The 20,682-nt window shown below is 42.3% G+C and overlaps 1 protein-coding gene across 5 annotated transcripts in view; it reads left to right on the forward strand.

Annotated features, from left to right (window-relative positions):
* POC1A (POC1 centriolar protein A) overlaps positions 1–20,682 on the forward strand; it is a 62,799-nt gene that overhangs the window by 39,730 nt on the left and 2,387 nt on the right. For all 5 annotated transcript variants that reach the window (XM_040591335.1, XM_040591337.1, XM_040591339.1 and 2 more), the window contains one exon: positions 9,956–10,096. In XM_040591335.1, coding sequence (XP_040447269.1) covers positions 9,956–10,096 — 141 coding nt within the window. The remainder of the gene's footprint in view (positions 1–9,955; positions 10,097–20,682) is intronic.

Raw genomic sequence — 20,682 nt, forward strand, 5'->3', positions numbered from 1 at the left:
GTGACTGATCACAGGACGCTCAGGAGCTCTTCCCCCCATCCTTCACAAGCAGTGCAGCTGCAGATGGTTACCCATAGCTGCCTAACCGTCACTTTTTGTTCATTGAAGGAAGCCTGCTCATGTAAGCCTATTGCAACACGTGATCTTGTAATTGTGATTTGTAAGGAGACAGAGGTTCAACAGGAACAGAGGAAAAGGCTTCTACTTTCCTCTCCCTCCTGTGGGGTGTGGACAAAGCTGGGTCTCTGTTTTGGCCTGCAGCTGAAGAGGCTGTGCTTGTAAACCTGTGGAGAGCCAGAAGGATGTCATTTTCTTTGATCACTTGCATCCTCCTTTTAGCAAGAGCAGCTAGTAGTTCTTTCTGTGCAAGAAGCGTGCTCCTGTGGTGTCTTCCATTCATCTTTCTGGAAACCAGAGATTTAGAGTGGGATGAACTCTAACCCTCAACAGGTATCAGACACTTAATTGACTAAGGGAGCTGCCATGGTGAGCCAGCTTGGCTAGTGGAGAATGTTTGCTACATCTCTTTCTCCCTGGTTCAGCATCCTCAGACTTTGGGAAAATCGTAATTTTTCCCATTGTGGTAGTATGGTTAGTAGGAACTATGGCTAATGAGGGCCAGAAAGGGCATGCTGCCCATTCATTTATAAACACATGTTCTTGTTAGCAAAAGAGATAGAAACTTGGCCTTACGTTGTGTGTTTACAGACCTATCTTAACTCCTTCACTCTGGTACAGATAACCTGGTTCCAGTCCAGAACATCGGGCAGGAAGGCATCAGGGTTGCATCATCTGTTTTGTGGGTAGCCCTCAGTGGGGCAACCCCTCGGTTTCATCATTTGAAAGGCTGATCCAACTGAGTTCTAGAGCCTGGATTTAATTCACTGGAGAATACAGTGTAGCAACAGTACCAGGTTTCTTCATACAGGATGCCGGAGTTCATCTTAGTGGAATGGGATAGATGTATTGGTTAACTGGGCTCCTTGTGGAGCCTCACTGCTGGTCTCACTGATTTTTTTGCATCTTTATTTGACTGGCAGAGGAAAAAAACATGGTTTTCTCTCACTCAACTGAATGAGTATCTACCTTGCAAGCAGCTAACAGCAGAGCTTCTTTCTGGAAGATACTCTGGGAAGCCTCTGTTAATGGCTAGCCCTCTAATACTCTATTTCAACTTTTTCTGGTTGTTGCTATGTGAAACTGAATTTTTCACAAGCTAATGGGTTTTGCCCATATGTTGTTGCTCATTCCCCTAAAACTTTTGGGTTTGCTTTTCTCTTGATCTGGTTGATGTAAGGAGAAGGGTGTGCATGACAAACAAATGAAAGCTTATGTCTTCTGATTTTGTGCATTAACATTTTCCTACCATTGTTGCAGGCTGTTTATCAGAATTTTATGATTTTGATGAAGGACCTAAGAGAGAGGAAGAGGCAGGGTTATAGGCACCCTCAGCTTGGCTTTCCAAGAGACTAAAAATGACTGCAGCAACCTCCAACAGCCTTGTCTGTTAGTGGATGGGAGCAGCTGTGCTGCTACAACTGTTTTCCCTTATATTCTGGTTTGACAAGATTTTTTGCAGAAGTAAGAGGATCAGCTTTTAATTTCTGTCATCTTACAGCAAATGGATTTGTTCTTTAAGGCTCTGGAACAATAAGGCAAGTCCTGACAAGTCATTATTGGTCAGAATAAAAATTGCCTTTTAAGTTCAGCACTCAGACTAATTAATGTAAATTCACCCACTTAGGTTGCTGCTGTATGTGGCTTGTGTTAATGCTTGAGTCATAATTCAAAGAGGAGAGATGGAGGCAAGATTTATATTTTTTTCCAAGCTGGTATTCTGTGTCAGCTTTGAGATGGAAAAAGATAGCTCAAGCTTGAATAGTTTCTAAGATCTCAAATTTTTCTGCTGAAATTCAAACTTCAAGAGTAATAACAAATGAGCATGTTATAATGTTTGTCTGCATATCTTTACATATGTGTATGTATACATAGCATGCATTATTTATACGTAACATACACGGACAGGCAAATGATATGTATGTAACGCAGCATATACATACCAATTTCATTAGAAAGAGGCAAATTATTCTGATGAAGAAAATGAGCTGGAAGCTGTTCACACTTCAGGAGATCAGTCTGTTTTGCTTCTTGCCTTGGAGACTGTTGCATTTGGTGTAAAAACCTGTAGCTGGATAACCCAAGGCTGAGGATAAACACTTCTCTTGGTGTTTGGCTGCTCTTTCTTGGAAGCTTTTCCCAAGAGCGATCTTAAATGGGGCCAGGGAACAGTAGTTAATTCTTGGTGAAATTTTTTACCAATGGTTCTCATGTTTTGTTTCCACACAGAACTGTTCCTTTGAGATTTTTGGTGGTCTCCAGGAGCCAGTGTTAGGATAGCCAGCTGAGCATCACCCGTACAACAATGCTTGTTTATTCCATACTAAATTCTGGAAGACCTCATCATATCTCCTAACAAAACAGTAGGAATGATAGGAGGGGAGAATTTGGTTAAGAGAGGTAAAATGCTTAAGCAAAGTAGGAAAAAACAAATTAAGATGTTGAAGACTACCCTTAGCTTTTCCTTCTCAAGTAATACAGACCTGCTTTATGTTTTAAACTGCTGGTAGTCATTACGTTCTACTTGTCTGTCTTGTCTGTGCGCTCTTTCACTGGGCTTTCAATGTCTGGCATTACTGTTTCTGATTTTCACTCATCACAGCAATGCTGTTTGTGCTTTTGGAAATGTAATACAAGCAAAACTTTCACGTTCTTCCTCAATGTTTGTAGAGGGCTTCCTAGGTATTTAAAATGTAACTTGAATTGGAAAGGAGGGGACTACTGAAGGTAGTTGTTCTGTCTTGTTCTATCATTTTCCCTTAGTAAGACTGTGAATTAATGTAGTATTGAATTAATTACTAATCATTTGGAAACCCTAGCTTTGTGTAGAGTTATATTCCTTGCTTGTTTTGGGTTGTGGCAATCCCCTTTGCCAGAGGTTATCAGGAACTGTGACTTCTATTTCTTCCGGTGCCAGATATGCTCGTCCTTGGGAATCTGTGCAGGGGATCTACTTTCCTTCAATGTTTTGTATAACACAAAGATGACGTAGCACAAAAAACAGTGAGCCTGATCTCAGCTGGCACACAACCAATTGATGCCATGATGCTCAGCATAAACCAGCTGAAGAGCATGGACAGCATGTAGCATGGATGCTTTTAGCAGTCTGCATAGATACTTGTCACGTGAAGTTACCTTGAAAGCCATGATACTAATGTCTGTCCCAGTTTAGAAGTGACACAGAATGTAGAGGTAAGTGAAGTGGACCAACAGACAGTGAACCAAAGAGCAAGGTCACTGAAACACAGGAGAGGAGAGGAACAGCTTTTCCTTGCTGGCAGGCAGGCAGGAGCAGGGTGAGGACCTGCTCTTGGCCAGATTGCCAAAGTGTCACTTGCGGCAGTAAGATGTTAGTATTTCTGTAAGCACATACAAATGTCAGTCCCAGTGCAGCCTTCTGTGTCTAGACAGGCTGGTTTCATGCATGTTTGAGTACTGTAGCTGGCTGTTAGCTGTTACCCCTGTTTCTTTGCTTCTTGGCAGTTTGGTCAGCAGAGCGGGATGGTATGATGCTGCTTCGCTTAAAATACACAAACCTTAGTCCATCCGCCCACCTCTGCCAGGTGTTCACTTAGGCTTTGGCACAGGAGTGCCTGAGGATTTAAAGGGGTTTGAGATATACCTATTCACTCAATTTCTTCTTGGGGTTATCGCAGACTTAATATTTACTGGCTTATGGCAAAATACGGCTGTTATGGGTGCCAAGTTTTAATGTTTTAACTTGGTATTTGTAGTAGCACCAATAGGGAGAAGGGTCCTATCTAAGTAATTTCTGGCCTCTTGCATATCTAACCCAACTTACCTTTCCGTGTGAAGCAAAGATAAAAGGGAAGTAACATTCTTTTCACCTCTCTTCTCCACACACACACCCCACCCCACCCCCCCCAATACCTGTCCATTATTGCAACTTAAGTCCTGAAATAAGAGGTGAGCAGGGATGAATGGTCCTATAAATTGTTTCACAAAGCTAATTTAACTTGTATCCTATTTCTAGTTGTTGCACTACGCTGGTTTGGACAGTAGATGTAGAGTAACGCAAGTCTTAAAAGAACATTGATTGCTCCAGAAGTGCTACCTTGAAGAGGGGATGCTTTTCCAGTCAGAGAAATGTGCTTGTCCTTGGAGAGCTGTGTTCAGTCAATGAAATTTTGTGTGTAGCAGGGAGAAATGAGGTTACCTCTCAGTTTTTAATGAGTCCTCCAGTCTAGCATGGTGTACTCCATCTGACCTTCTGTGGAGCTTACCTTGAAACTAATATGCTTCCACTGGATGTCACTGTTGCTCTCTGGGAACACATTTAAAATATCACTTTACCTGTGGTGAAAATGACTCCTTGAAATAGAAGACTTTTAATGATATTTCTCTCTCATTTGGATTAGTAGAATTGGGGTCCAGATAAACAGTGTATGCCACCTCTGGGAGATTTCTGCTCCTCTGTTGTTTCTAGGGGATTTTTTTTCAGCTCAGGCAGTGAATTTAATTGCACTTTGTGAATTAGAAATCGGATGTCTGTATGGAATTGAAGACATTAGATGTGTGTGTTGCTTAAAGAGCATGCCATCTTTCTAGATACTTGAAAATTTATTCTTGATAATATCATATTCTTTCTAAAAAAAACCCAAACCCAAACAAACCCTAAAGAGTAGATATACTGTGGAAATTGGTTTAAAGGGACTTAACAGTAGACCTGAACCTGCCCCCCTCTCACCGCTCAGTTCTTCTCTTCCAGTGGAGAGAGGTGAAGAGAAGGGAAAATAAATATTTCCTCTGCATTGAATTATAAGAATCCTACTTTTTATTAGTAGGTGTGAAATTCAGGTAGGTGGTTATCCTGTCAATATATCTTCTAAGTATCACCATTTAGAAAGCAAAATGGCTTTTTTTTTTTTTTTTTTTATCCCTTGCAGTTTTACTACAGATGTGCATGTGTTGTGTAGTTAATATTTGCCCCCCTCACCCCCGATTAGCACTGTTAGCTGGCAAGTATGCTGCTTAGCCAGAACAATTTTTGTATGAGGCTCTGTAAGAGACCTCTGGAACGAAGGCTGTTTAATTTTCCCCTTCCCCCAAGTAGTTGCACTGCGCTGTCTTTAAGTGGTTGCTATAAATAAATCACTTCTGTTTTCCCTTTGTCACTGAGAGCTGTATTGTATTCTGAAACTGCTCATCTATTCTTCCTTTAATGTTCAGCTGCTTCTTGCTATAGCACGAAGTGCTTAATACGCAGATGTTGTAATAAGATATTTAATGGCAAATACATTTATTCGGTTTTGCCAAATAAATTGTGCACTTGAACTTTGACTAAAATAAATAATACCTCTGCAATACTGTCATTGTTTCTGATGCCTGTCCCCAGGATTCAGCTAGCATTTTACCTTGCAGGTGAGTCAGACAGGAGTACAGGTGTCTCTCTGTAATCATGATGCTCATCAGTGCTGAGACTGACAAAAAGCCAGTGTGTATTTCAGGACTATATTTTTGCAGTGTTTTTTTAAATCTATTAGAATTTAAATCACTAGTGGCTGGCTCACCACATGATACAGGTTGCTATTAGGAGAAGGGTGGCTGTAGTTTGGTCTGTGAAGGTTCTCTTGTTCATTCTTATGGACAGTAGCAGTGGCTGACTTTAATCCTCTTTTACAAAATTTCAAAAGGTTTCAGTCTAGGGACAGTTCAGTTCTTCCTCACTTAGGTGCACGCTTCCTTTCAAATCTACTGGCCATTAAGGTAGCGGTAAGTACAAATTGTAGTGTGGCTGTTAAGGGAAAGTTCCCAAGCATTTCCCTCTTGTTAAAATGTAAAGGGCAAATCTTCCTCTGAAGGACCCCACAGTGATGCTTACCACTGTCAAATCTGGCAGTTGCACGAATGATGCGGTAGATGCAGCCTGGTTGCTTCTGTAACACAGCTTCAGCGTGTCCCTGCTGGGTTTGAGCTGTGGCAGAAGCCCAGGTGTGTGCTTTGGCAGACGACCTGTCCCTCTGAGCAGTCTCTTTCCAGTTTTTTTTAATGAAGATGGGTATGTTTGAGCTCATCAGGATGTTTGGCAGCTTTCTAAAAATTAATGTCAAACAAAATTCTGGGTGTCCATTTGGATTTAGGATACTTACAAACTACCCCAGCATCTGCCCTGTGAAATCCTGGCTGTGTTTTCTTAGCAATCAACGCGTTCCTTGACTGTAGAAATTGGAGACTCTGGCATGAAAAGCCTGAAAGTATTAAAAACAAACAAACAACAACAACAAACCCCAACCCCTGCCTTTCTCCTTGATGCCGTGGTGGGAAGGCCATGGTATTACTGTGTTCAGAAGGCTTCTGTTAGCTAGTAGCAGCGGGATATTCTTTGGGTAGTGCCAATACAAGTTACCTACTTGGATTCCTCAGCCTCTTCAGAAAAAAGTGAGCTGAAGTTAGGCTAGTGAATCTGATCCAGGTGAATGCAAATGCTCTGTTTAAACCTGTGAAAAGTGCTGTGCCTTTGAGATGGGCTAGTGTGGTGTTTGCCTTGGCTGAGTTGGCCATCAGCCGAGCCTTTGCTGTTGTCCTTCTGCTGTTCCGTACATGATGGGCCGTGCTTACGGCCTGCAGCGTTGCCCTGTGTGTCCAGCTGAGAGTGTGCAGCATTTCAGTGAGCTCCCCCTTGCCCTGGACATGCCTGTGTGGGACAAATCCAGGCTTAAGCCTTGTTGAATGCTGTATGCAGGGCTCCTTTTTGAGAAGCCTGCTTGGACAGGTCCCGGACTTCAGACTGCACCTTGATGCTGTCAGAGTGGGTGGGATGAGTAGGAAGCCAGAGCAAACCGACTTCGGTTTTTGTGCCTGATTGTGGGCAGCAGTTCAGTGCTGTCTGTAGATGTGCGTGTTGGGTACTTGGTTTTTGCACCTGCTCTGACAGGGTAGGTTAGGTAGGACGTGCTTGTTCCTAGAACTGAATATTCAAAGACCTCGGTCAGTTTGAAAGCCTCCCTTTTGGAAGTCATACTCCGTGACACATCGACATAGGTTTTTTTATTTGCTGGCTGGATGTGCCCCTCATTTAGGTAGATCAACTAACCCAGAACTTCATTGCTGAAGGCTGTAGCTACAGGTTGTCTTCTTGATGATGACGGGCTGTAATGAACCTTTCAGGCAGCTGTGGTGTTTGAAATGGGACAGTATGACATATTGTCATGCTTCTATTTTTATAAGTAGATACACTTCTGTTCTTGGGGGTGTCGCCACCATTCAGAGTGCCTTCAGGAACCCACATGGGCTTTGTGGAGGTGGCTTGCTTGACTGCTTGTGGAGGTGGTACATAGCCTGTGAGCTGATCAGCAGAATGTAGCATCTGTGACAAACAGCTGCTGCTGCCCCAGGCTTCAACTTGACATGATGAGGAATCACCTGACCCCTAAAGCATCGGGTGTGGGAACATCTCTGCAGTATTACCCTTGCGAATATGCCAGACTCTTAAACTTTGTGGACTGGAGCAAAGATAATATCAACTCTGAGTTCAACCCAGCAGCTTTTTATGAAAAGCTGTCTGACATATGCTATAAAGATAGAGGGAGAAAATATGTTGGTACAGTCATTTTTCTGCTTCTGTGAGTCAGCTTGTTCTAATGGGTTTTGAAGTAGATAGCTCATCATCATTTGGGGTTTTTAAGTGCAGGTTGTATGCAGTGTTAGCTCACTCAAATTTCTGCTGTGCCATGATTGACTGGCCTAAAGTTACATCATCAAAATAGAATAGTCAGCCTTAAAATAACGAGAAAACATGCTTTTTAATGCTAACTATCCATTGAAAAGCAGTGTTTGGGGGTTATTGTTTTTACTTTTAAATTTAAACAGCAAATAGCAGCTTTGTAAGGCTGGCTTTATCTCATCTCTGCAAGAACATATTTTAGTTAATTAAATCAATGTATCAGTGAACAACATGTGGCTTTCAGGCTGCACAGGAGTAGTTTTGAGTGTGGCTCCCATGCCGTGTCTGTGCAATGTGACCTGGACTGTGGGCTGTGTTGGCCCAGGGCCTGCAGATAATCCAAATTATCCAAGTAAGTGGGAGGAAGCAAATTAGCAGAGGCTGGTGTGGCTGCTACCCCCTGATAGCCAGCTCCATCCCAAGCCTGTGGCGTAGCACAGCGATCCCTGTGGAGCAGTTAAGTGTATCCTTTCCTGCTCCTTGTGTGAAACTGGTCTTGTGATGCGTAGCTGTGTGAGGGTGGTTTGGTTGGCAGGATCTGGAGGTGCGGTTGGCCCATACTAGGAGTCGGTGGACAGCAGCAAGCCATTTGCCTGTCAGAGCCTACTACTGCTGTGGCCTCTTTTTGGTTTTCTCTTCCTTGCTCCACCTCCAGCTTCCCTGTGTAGTCACATTTCTGTTCCTCGCACTGTTTAGTGCTTATTTTGCGTAACTGGTGAGCTGGACCTCAGTCTTGGGAGCCTTTCTGTGGCCTGAATCAGTGACTCCCAGCAGCACAAGGTTTTTTATATGTATTTATTTTTTAAATACATATCTTTGTTGTGTGTGTATGCACATACATGTCTGTGTATGTATCTTCATAACCCACTAAACAGTTTTGCGTTTAAAATTTTGAGCTGGTCAAAGGTCTTGTTGCAGCTTAGTTGCAGATCTGCATACAGCTGGCATCAAATGTAGAGGTGAGCAGGTAAAGCGGTACAGTGCTGATGAGAAATGCATTTGTAGTAGTGCATATGAGAGAGGAGATGGAAGCAACTCTTCATTTCTTGCATAGAAAAAGCACATGTGGGAGAACTTCTAGAGACCATTTTTCAGTCTGTCAGAATTCCTTGCTGCTTTGTTGACTTCCAAACTTCAGTCATATATATGAGTAGTAAGTGCATGGGATGGAGCTGCACCAGGCCATGAAGAACCATGTTTTGAGTGCTGTGATCTTGGCTTTAGATTCAAATCTTGTCTGTTAGCATAAGTTGAGAAATTTAAATCTGCAATTGCTCAATCTGTTGGCTACCTTGTTTAGTTACATAAACTTCTCTGAACTACCTCTGGTGGTAATGCAAGTAAATAATGCAAATAGTGTTTGTTCTAGAAGAAAGATAAAGATAACAGTTTGAAAGAAAAGGAAAGAAAAATAAGTTCTCTAGTAGAGATCTATTTGTGCTTTTAACACTTAATTTATTCAGAATTAAATACTTGAGCTTGCGTAACTAAAACGGTTGAAATTGAAACTTCAAAGTAAACTTGGTCTTAACCTCATTGAGGAGGGAAAACCAGTTCAAGATACAAACAAAATTAAAATTACTAAATCAAAGCTGCCTGTTTTAATGCATCTTGGAACATCTTGCTTCTGCTGAATTTAACTGCGGTACAGCATCCTTCTTACAACTACCAAACACGGAGAGAGGCTTTTACTTTACTGTTGAAGTAATTGGACTCCTCTGTGAAGCTTACTTAATTCTTATAATTTGGATGTAGTGATTCTGTGTGGCTCCAGTAAGTCTTCGTTTACCTGTACAGTCTATGCCTGTGTACCACATGAACATGCCAGAGCTCTTTGCACATATGAGACTTTAACCTTGCAGGATTGCTTCAAGATTGTTATCTAAGGTTTGCCTTTCCTGATGGAGATTTAAAAACAAACAAAAACACACACAAAGAACCCAGGAAAAAAACCTCCACCTGGGGAAGGCAGAGAAGTTCTGTAGCAACTTTTCCTTTTCCAGCTGTGGCAAGACCAATTCCTTTTCTCCTTTGCCTGCTTTTACTACCATGTCCCAACATAAACTGTTCTTCACTGTTTACCCTCCGTGAAACAGAAATCCTTCTCCAGTTGTTTGCATCTCAATAACAGATTATGTCTGATTATTTTTCTAGCAATCAGAAATGGATTGTGGTATTCATCTTAAGAAAACAAAAATGCAGGATTCTGGTAGGAACCACGAGCAGCAAGAGGAGGAGAGCAGTCTTGCAACTACCTTGGAGCATATTATGGGACAGTTGGATGTTCTGACTCAGGTATGGTTTGCTGTTTAATTTTGTAATAAAAGGGGAACCTCTGGCTGGGAGAATTGGGAATGTTTTGCAGTAGTTTCATAGAATGAGTGTGACTAGTTCAAAACCTCTGCCTTTTAGCTTTTTTAATGAATCTGTCTTCATCCTTGTCAGCTTCTCTGTCAGTTCCCTCACATTGACTCCCAGGTTGCGTCTTGCTCTTCCCCGAATTCCTTTATGCTGCAGTGTAGCAGAGTGCTACTTGAGCTAGCTCTGGTACCCTGTCCTATTAGCCAAGAGTTATCTAAGGTGATGCCTAAAGGAGTGGTTGGCAGTAGGACTCTCTTTTGGTGAATAATCTCTGTCTGCTCTCTCCCAGGTAAATTCTGTTCAGATCCCGCTCCTCTCCCCCACCCAGCGTTCACCTACACAGTCCAATTTCTGCAGTGTTCTCCTCCCATCAACAAGTCTGGGCCCTTCTGTGCCTCATCTCTGAAACATGCTTTTCACCCACAGCTAGCAGACAGCTAATCCCTTGCTGAAGTGTTAACATGCAGTTCTTCCTCAGAGTCACTAAGCAATGCTTGAACAGTACCAGCCATTAATGGTGATCATCACAGTACGTGTTTACTTACTAAGAATGTGGGGATAGAGCTGTTTTTTGTTTAAATAACTTCTCATTCTTCCTGTGAAGAAATACCATCTGATTATTGTCTGGGGCTGAATTTCATTGTGTATTTTTGAGGTATGTGAGAAGCAGGGAGAAAGCATGGGATAGTAAACATTGGTAATCTTCTGTAGATGAGACTGTGGTCGTAGGATGGAAAAATCTGTGTGGGAGTGTTTTTCTGTGAGTTTGAGTGTTGTTTCTGAGGCAGAACAAGCAGGTCTTGAACACTCGATATTGAACGTACTAATAACTAGTCTGAGTTAGCTCTCTGCTCTTGAGAAGAAGTACTTGTCAAAAAGTGTGAGATGATGGGTTGGAGGGCCCATTGGGGGATTGAAGTAGGGCTGACTGAAGGATTAAAAAACATTCCAGGACTACAGACAGTCTGAAATAGTGTAGGGTGAAAACCAAAAGGTATTTAAGTTAATTTGGCAGAAATGCAAAAAAGCACTTTTCCTGTGATCTCTAAAAAGCTGAACGCTGGAGGGGGGAGGAAAAAATCTTGTATGACATTGGGCCCTCATGCTTGTGAGTAAAATGCAACCCAGTGTATACAAAAAATACTTTCTTACCCTTTTTACCTCTCCCTAGTAAGTTTGGAATGTGATCGTTATCTTTCATTACATAAATCAGATCCACACTTCTGATGATGAATGTGTAATGTCTCTTTTTCAACCTCATAGGTGTTTAGAGAAGGCAAATATTGCAGTAAACAGTATGTGTGGGATTTAAACTAGATATAAGCAATGCAAACATCTCTTGAAGATGTAACTGTAGAAAATTCCAAATGTTGTTTTAAACCTAGCAGAAAGAGAAATTGAGATCAGTGGGGGAGGAATAAATTAGTAGGTTATAGGATAAAATTGGAAATAGGCCTGAAATAGTAAAAAACGAAAAATCTGCCTTGAGTAACTCTGCATTCAGCAGCCTCTTACCTTTTTTGTAGCTTTTTTTTTGCCATCCTTGAAGTACTTAATTTCCCATTGGTTCTAATCTTTGTATGTTGTATTTTGTATTAACACCATCTTAATGCATTTGTACAAGTAGATGTTCCTGACGCACTGTTGAAATGGTTTCATAATTCTTCATTTTCATGCCAAGGTTTTTATATTTAACAGCGAAACAAACCAACACCAAACAAACTTAAGCAAATGAGCCTGGAAGAAGCCCTCATTCCTAGAGTAAGGGAGGAGGTTCCTCAAAGAGGAGGGATGCTGGCAGGTAGCGAGACAGAGCTGTGGAAGGTAACTGGAGGGCGTCTGCTTGCATGGCTGAACTTTGGTTTTTCCAATGCTGATGGTGTGTAACAGAGAGGGGAATGCAGCTCTGGCTGCCCATAGCATAAGCAGGGCCATATGGGTTAAAGGAAGAGGACAGGGTGCCTGTGATATTTCCAGAAACCCTCTGTTTGATAGAGAGATTTGTAGGTTTTTCAGGAATTTATAGTTCGTTAGCTCCATGGGAGCTTGGTTATATTTCTGATGTGGTACCTTGAAAGCCCCTGTTATCCCTCTTCTGTGCAGTTAGTGACTGGGAAGAGCCATAGCGTGCAGATGGCTAGCAGAGATCCAAATGAAATGGAAACAGCAGCAGGTGGTGGTGCGTTGGTTGTCTTTCCTAGCCATTTCTGCCAAGGTACAACTGGGTGCTGCTCCCTAGCAGCAGGTTCAAACCAACATTGTGTGGTTTATATGGCAGATTTGGGCCTGCTGACTTCTTTTTGTCGAAGGGGGACACCACTGCTGCTTTGAAAATGGAACAAAAAGCTTTCATAAATAATAGATGTCACCTAATAGACACCTAATAGATGTCAGTATTTTTCCTTTCTTGGAGGAGGGCTGAGGATGCTGCTGGTACGCTGTTATAAATCATTAGTTCATAATTCCTGAGTGCTGTTTGTTTAAAAGAGATCTCCCATGGCATAAGCAGGGCCATATGGGTTAAAGGAAGAGGACAGAGTGCCTGCGATATTTCCAGAAACTGATAGAGACATTCGTAGGTTTTTCAGGAATTTAAAGTTTGTATGGGAGCTTGGTTATATTTCTGATGTGGTACCTTGAGTTCCTGTGCTCTTTTTGTCATAGTTTCCAGCACTGTTAACATGATGTAATGTACCAGTAAGGGAAACTTAAAGTTATGATAAACTACTTCAGGAAATCATGCAAATAACAAACCTGATTTATTTTCCTAGTATTTTTTGCATAGCTATCCTTTCAAGGTTTTATCATGCTAAACCTAGTATGATGTGAAAGTGGAAAGGAGAGAAAATGCATTAAATTTCTGCTGGAAGATTTAATGGGAAGACATCAGCTGAAGTCTGTCATCTCTTGCCAGTGCACAGCTTTGTTCGGAGCCGCACACTTGAAGATGCATTGTCTGCCGCTCACCAATTACCAGTATCTTCCCTCTGTTGACAGTAGATTTCCAGATGAAGTGGGGTGTCATGTACTTAGAGACAGCAGGATTGTGTTTATTCCATTAAGAGGTCTCTTCCTGCTAGGCACCAACCACAAGTAGAGGCGCTGAGGCGTTGTGCCCTGCGCAGCAGGATGCACTTGAGCAGACTTGCTCCTTCAGTTCGGCACTTCAGCGCTTACTAGAGAAGGATGGGTCGGAAGAAATCAGTGGCTGCTGTGTACCACATCTAGCATTAACCGCTCTAGCAAATAGATATGGCCCTCTCAGATTTATAAAGCTTCATTTTTATGTTGTTGACTTTGTGCTGTTATTTCATTCTTTAAAATGTTGGCAACTTTCTTTAAACTGGTCTTTGAATAAAACCTTCCTCTTTTCTTCTTCACCAGAACTCTGTCAGGACGTTTTTGTTTTACTTCTAAGAAAGTGGTCTAATGTGACCTGACAAGGGTCTTCAGATAATTTTTCTAAACGTGGTTTGTGTTTGGCCATACTTCACGTGCAAATAAATAAGTTAATGTTTGACTGCCTTTTTCAGAAGAGCAGCACATGCTTAATGCTGCTGCCTTGAAGGATGGAGTGAAGTTGGGATCCAGACATAAGCCAGTCATTTCCAGTAGTTTTGGATTACTTAGATGCCCTTGTGCCCCTTCGTAGGAAAGCAGGCAGTTCAAATCTGGCAAAGGAATCAGGAAGGTGAGAGTAATAAATAATACAGATGTTTTGCTCCTACCTTTCCTGCAGCAGAGTATCTTGTCAGTGTCTCCATGTTGAAGAATCCTGTTCTTTACTGGCATTTCAGAGATGTGAAAAGGAAGAAAATGTAAATTGTTTGTCAATTTTATTTTTTTTTTATCAAAGGCTGGATCTCAGTATCTCAGTGCCTATATAAAGAGGTGGGCTGAATATTAAAGTTTTCCCTTAAACAAGGTGATTTTATCTCTTGGATAACTTCCTGGAACAGAAAGGTGTGTTTTGGCTGAAACAAAAATGGAGCACATAGTAAGAGTTTACTTGGGTCAAGTGCATTTTTGCCCTAGCAGCTGAATTTCTGCATTTCTGAAAGAAGATCGATCATCTGTGAGTGACCATCTTGGAAAACCTGCATTTGCAATGACATCTTCAAAAATTTGTGTACTCTCGTGATCGCTCCAAACACCTGCAGCTGCCATGTTCACTCTGGTAATCTGTAGCACTGGTGGGCAGTGGGCACCGAGGCAAAAGCTGCTGGTTTTATATGGGAAGGAAGATGTCTGATCCAAACAAAGAGTTCAGAATCAGGTTAGCATAAAAATTCATAAATAGCTGCGATAATCCACCCACAGGAAACAGCTTTATATACTTCCCCAAACTAATCTTGCGTTAAGCTGGGAGAAAACACAACAGTGAAATGGAGAAGACTTGATGAATATGTAAAATAATCCAAGCCTGAACTGAAGGACAATCTAGCTCATGTAAGATTAAAGGATTATTTCACTCCAGAAAAGATTGCAGAGGGAGGGAGGAGAAGAATTTTTTAAATAAAGTTCTTTAGCATAAAAAAAGATTTGGACACAAGTGAGTTGCTGCTTAATTAAAACTGAAGATGTTTGTGTGTGCAATGCTTATAAAGAAAACAAGTAAAAGCAGATTTTTTTAGTCTTTTTTTTTTGTTTTGTTTTGAGATGTGGTCTCCAAAGCCTATGTTGGTGAGGAATTAATGTGGCCCCTCTCTTCTGCGAGGTGCTGAATGTAAGTTAAGCAACTGGTTTAGCAGAATAAATGCTTTTATGACTTCAAGTAGTTACAAGTCAAGAAGAACTTCTTTTCTCATTTGGGTCATAAGCACTGCTACCTCTGCCTTACACAAATGACTTGGTTTCTGTGTTGCTCTCAAGCCCTGAACACCCACTGGCTACAGGTGGACCCAACACACAGGGGAAAAAGTGCAAGCCGTTCTTACTTCAAAATAAATGGCCTCAAAACCAAAACACTAATAAAAACATGTTCCCATCTGAAAAATCTGTGAAATGCCAGATAAGCTTGCCTTTTAAATCTTAATTTAAAGGACATAAAGGCTATTTCTCATGAATCAAAGCCATCTCTTGGAGATACAGTAGCTTTGATCTCTCACTCAAAACCAAATGAAGTACCATGGTTGTTGCCAGTCCTCTGTTTAATATTAGAGCTACTTTTTTTCTAAAATTCACTTCAAAAATATGCTTGTTACAAAATCTCTTAAGTCTCGATGCAAATACGTATTTTTTCTAAGACTGTTTAAATTAAATTCACTTCTAGGGATACTGCTGTATTAGCAGGACACTGTCTAAAGGCTGGATTCTCAGCTGATCATCTTTCTAGAGGTCCACAGGACCTTCACCTTCTATTATCCTTCAATGGGGAGGATTGTTTTCTTAAGTAGACCTTAAAGATAAATATAAATTGTTACTCAGTCACTGGGTACCAGCAGCTGGGTGAATTCAGCAGAGTGATTTGCATCCTTTCAGAGGTAGGTCAGGGGAAGGATATGGAAGGTCTTTGAAGTCTTTGTGGTTGGGGGAGACCTCTAGTCATTTGGGGTTCTAACCTCTATATTGTGCAGTTGCTGTCATGGTATGTGCTTGGATATTTTGTTGTAGTTCATCATAACTTGGCTGTGTTTTCATACTGTGTGATGAAACTTGAAGTCTCCTGCCTCCTTTTGCTGTGCTGGTCTAGCCCCAGAGGTCTAGGAGCTCTGCATCATGCAAGCTGCCCCTACCTGTGCAGAAGCCTGCATCTATTCCTTCCAGAAACTTCAGGATCTGATGCAAGTGCTATCAGTTTAGCTTTGGCGGATAACTGTCAAGACAGAAGCAGCAGAGATGAGTGATGAACCATTTTTAGTAAGAGGGCTGTAAATGGAAAGGCTCAGTTACAGATGGTTTGTGTGCCTTGTCCCCGCACTGTGTGGAAGAAACTGGCAGCGCCTGTGGCTCATCTTTGTGGCCGGGATTGATTTAGTACAAAGGACATCCTTTTCTGTCCTCCAGGGTCCCTTTGATCACTGTGATACTGGTATTGACCATGCTGCTTGGTCTGGCAAAATAGAAAATTCTAGAATTTTTAGCTACTCTTGTATGGTTTTCCTACTGTAAAAAGCACAAGGAGCACTGCAAGTGATCGCTCGTTGCTGTACTGAGTCTGCTGCATGAATAGACTCATGCAGTAGACCAAAGTTGCTCCTATAATTTAGTTAAAGATTGGTTAACTGTGATTCAAGCATCTACATAAAGTGGGAGCGTACTGGAGGGATGGAAGCTGATAATCACAGAATGGTTTGGGTTGGAAGGGACCTAAAGATCATCTAGTTCCAACCCCTGCCATGGGCAGGGACACCTCCCACCAGCCCAGGCTGCTCCCAGCCCCGTCCAGCCTGGCCTTGGGCGCTGCCAGGGATGGGGCACCCACAGCTGCCCTGGGCACCCTGGGCCAGTGTCTCACCGCCCTCCCAATAATAGTAAGGTGGGGTTAGCTGGGAAATGCTGGTTTCAGATTTTTAAAACTACATCCTTCTTGTAGTGCTTTGGGTTGCTAAATGTAAAAAAAAACCAAAAAACCTTTACTTTTCAAGTGTTGTGAGTAGCACCTGTCTGTTGGCTGAAGAGAGCTGGTAGCACTGTGAGCTCTTATGCTGTGCACTGGAGAACAAGACATGGAGGCTGTTTAGGATCTGGAGCTCTGCATAGGGATCCTGATGAGGCCGGGTTAGTGCTAGCATTTGGATTTCTGCAAGCGTTGTCATGTATTCCTGATCCCTATGACCTAACAGTGACATTGGATGAATGTGCAAAAACTGAGGGGGCGTGCAGGAATTCCTGACCAGCAGCTGGGCAGCAGCACTGACCGATAACTTCCTGCCTAGCCACGCTGAGGTCAAGTGTTTTCTAGTACAAATGCAAGAGTTTGTGTAATTGGAAGTGTGTTACAAAGTAAACCCAGAAAAATTCATGATGCTGTATTAAAGAAAGATTGAGGGGAAGACTGAAACACTAGATGAGCTGTCGTCTTCATTCTGAAATAATCAATATGCTATCCATAAACCAGCCTGGTGTGAAATATTCTATGCAAATAGGTTTTGTGAGAATTCACCTTCAAGTTTGCATTCAAAGCAGTTGAGATGGTGAGGAGCTACAGAACTTACTTTAAATGTCTCTGGGGTAGCAGATCTTGTTTTAGTCTAAGCAGTTGAAGAGCTATCATTTCTCTTAGAAATCATTTCATGTTAAAAAAAAAACCAGCCAATAAACACCACAAACCACCTAATTATGTATTTGATCTCTGAGATTAAGGTTTTGACCACTACAGTAGGGCTAGTCCTGACACGCAGAGAGCCTTGCATGCGTAGTGTTAATAACTGCAAAGGCTTCGTACCTGGTTATACTGCGAGATGGGAGGTTTACGTCCTTGGCGAGCCTGAACTGCCAGCTTTAGCTGAACGTGCTTCAGAGCATACTGAACATCGGTAGCTGTGTCAGGTCCCGTCTCAAAACTGTGTTAAGGTACGATTTGCCCAGGAGGAGGGCAGCCTAGCTTGCTTTAAGCGTGCTTAGTAATAGCAGGGGTCTGCTTTGAGTTTCACTAGGTGTAGTTGCTCAGACTGAAGGGAGGCTGACAGCAAGTCAGGGCAAAACTTAGTATGATAGGAGCAAAGGCTGCTTCTTACCAGACAGGTTCATGCTTGAATCTCGGTGGCTTTTGCTGCATGAATTCTCCCATGAGCCTTCTAATCTTGCAGCTGGCGTTTGGTATTTTGAACTGCTGGTGGTGGAAGGAGTTAACCTTTTTCCTGTGAAAGGTAGGTAGAGCTACCTCAGTGCAGACTGTTCCTGTGGTAGTTTATTTCATATGTTGCATTAGAGAAAGGGCTCCCAAGTTTTATTTACCTGGATATTTGTTTATTCCTCTTCCTGCATAGGACTGCTTTTATGCTCAGGACTGTATTTGGTGGGTGTTGGAGGTACCATGTTAGTGATCTGCATACAATAACTAGGACCTTGTCTTGTCCGTATTACTGGCTTTAACTGGTGCATCTGAAGGTTGGCAGCTGTACTTCTTTCTTGCAAGGCTGTTTTTGCTTTCCCGTATAGCGCCACCAGGTCTCCTCAATGCTGTGCAGCCATCTGTGGTCCAGGTGTCATAATTTGTGCCCTAGAGGTACTACATAGGTACCTCTGAACCCGCTCATTAGCACTTGCTGAGAGACCCTTGGATGCTAAGGCAGCATATCTGTGATGCAGTTTACTTGCTGTACTTCTTGGCCATGTTTGGGACTGACATGGGTTCTGAAATTACTATTTTGGGGGACAATCATAAGAAGTTACAGCAGGGCATTTAGCTCTTTGAAAACAAACCAGTCTTGGCGTTGTTCGTTACAGAGGGCAGAGCTCTTAAGTGTGCAGCTTGAGGTCAAACTTGACAAGTCTTATTCTGCAAATCCATGGGCCATCTGTAGTCTTCACTGTAGCTCTTGAAAGGCATCCTAAGTCTCTCTTTGTACTAACACAGTGGACTAGGAAATCTGAGTGCACAGAAACTTCTAAACTTCTGCATTTCTTGCGTATATTTTTTCAGGTGCGTTTTTTGTTAAATTGAAAAGAAAATGCTGTCTTCATAAATTAACATGTCAGATTGGAAAGAGAAATCCGAAGAGGTAGAAGTAATGTTTTTTCTTGGGCTACTTGGTATGTTAGTGCTCTGCAAAATCTTTTTTAACATATGCTTAGTAAAAATGGGGGAGCAAACCTTTAAGAATCTTCTTTACTTAAGTAAGCTAGGAAGCTACTTCTGCCTCCTTCAAGATAATGGAAAAGAGGGGTTATATGTTATGAAATGATGATGGGAATAGGAGTGCAGGTGTAATACTTCGCCTGCACATGGCTAAAAGCTCATCTTCTTTACAGTTGGTGTGCAGGCTTGTCCATTGTAGGCTCAGCCCAGTTGTTGTTACCTGATGTGAGTAACCGTTGTATCAATACATCTTTTTTGGGGCGTCCCACAGGTACTGCAGATCAACCGGAGCAGTGTTACACCCCCCATGGTGGTGTGTGTGCTACCTCAGTCAAAGCCAGTGTGAGTGGCACACTGAAAACCCACACGCTGGCAGGGCAGGAGCTGCAGCTTTTTGTTTGCAGAGCTCTCCCTTAGCAGGGTGAGCCTAACGTTGTTCCAGTATTCCCGTGCTCTTGCCTGCCTTGCCCCCGCTCCAGGTTAAGTACTGCTTTAGGTACTGAGGAGCTTTTTGTCTAGGTGGGTGTCTCGGCCAGGGCTTCCACCACCACTCCAGAGGGTTGCTGATGGCCTCCTGCTTGCTCGCTCTGGCCTGGGCTTTTCAGGTTTCCTTTGGCAGTTGTAGAACTGGTTTCTGTTGGCATTCGGTTAGCACCTGGTTCCCTTATCTAGTCCTCAGAAGAGGCAGGACAGATTGCCCCCCCAGGGCCACTGCAAAAGCCTCGACCTTGCGGCTAGGGGTTCTTAAATTGTCTCAGCTACTTAACCAGACAGGGAAATGTATAACAGGGACTAAGGGAAATATATTGATGAAGGCATCTTGGAACAGCATCACAAATTGCTATTATTTGGGTTGAGGGAGTGAAAATAACGTGGAGGAATAGCATAGGGGGCTTGTCATCAAGACTATTGGGTGCTTCAGTTCAGGTGTCCTGGGGGAGGATGGAGCTGAATATTCCCTAGAACTTAAAAAGTAAATAGGAGGCAACTTACTTTCTTCTACATAGTTTCTTTTTAATGTTTCCAAAGAGAAGAGCCGTTTTTTTCTAGGCTAAGTCTGCGAAGATGAATGAAGACAAATGTTGCAGGAAGCGTTGGGAGGAGTGATTTAAGTAAGTTTTCTTTTGTGTGAAAAATTCCATATTCTGTTCTGGTGTCCATAGTGATGCTCAGGATATTACTGTAATGTCAGAAATACTCCTTTTAAAAAAAAAAAAGAAAAGATTTTTCTTCTCATTTAAGCCTAAGCTGTTACCCTTCTGCTGATCTGAGCCAGGACTTTAATAAATTATCCAGCATTTACTCCCCGGTGCGTAATGGAGACATGTGCTGTGCTTCTGACACAACAGGAAGCCCAGATCCTGCCACAGAGAAACAGCTCCAGTGCAAGCCTGGCTCCAGTGAATCCTCACTGAATCAAGCTTAATTTTTGGTTCGTTATCTTCTGAAAAGCAATAGCAAAAACATACAGGAGTTGAATGGGCGCAAGTTAATTTGCCTACCGACAAGGACTTGCTTTATAAATAGTAACGTGGAAATATTGTAAAACTGTCAGCTGCTAATAAAAGGAGCTTTTCTTTTGTGTCTAAGTTACAATATAGCACTAAGAGCAGCTGGGCAGTATTTGTGCTTTCCCTTACCTTCCTAGGATGTCAGATGCCCTGTGTATTTTGGGCATCATACACTCAAGTCTAAATGGACTGTAGTCATCAGTTCCTACTTTGGACTTCCTGGATTTCGCTTCTGACTGCTACTTTTCCACTTTTAGTTTCCAAAA

The sequence above is a fragment of the Falco naumanni genome, chromosome 4 (assembly GCF_017639655.2).
Source record: "Falco naumanni isolate bFalNau1 chromosome 4, bFalNau1.pat, whole genome shotgun sequence".
Lineage (NCBI taxonomy): Eukaryota > Metazoa > Chordata > Aves > Falconiformes > Falconidae > Falco > Falco naumanni.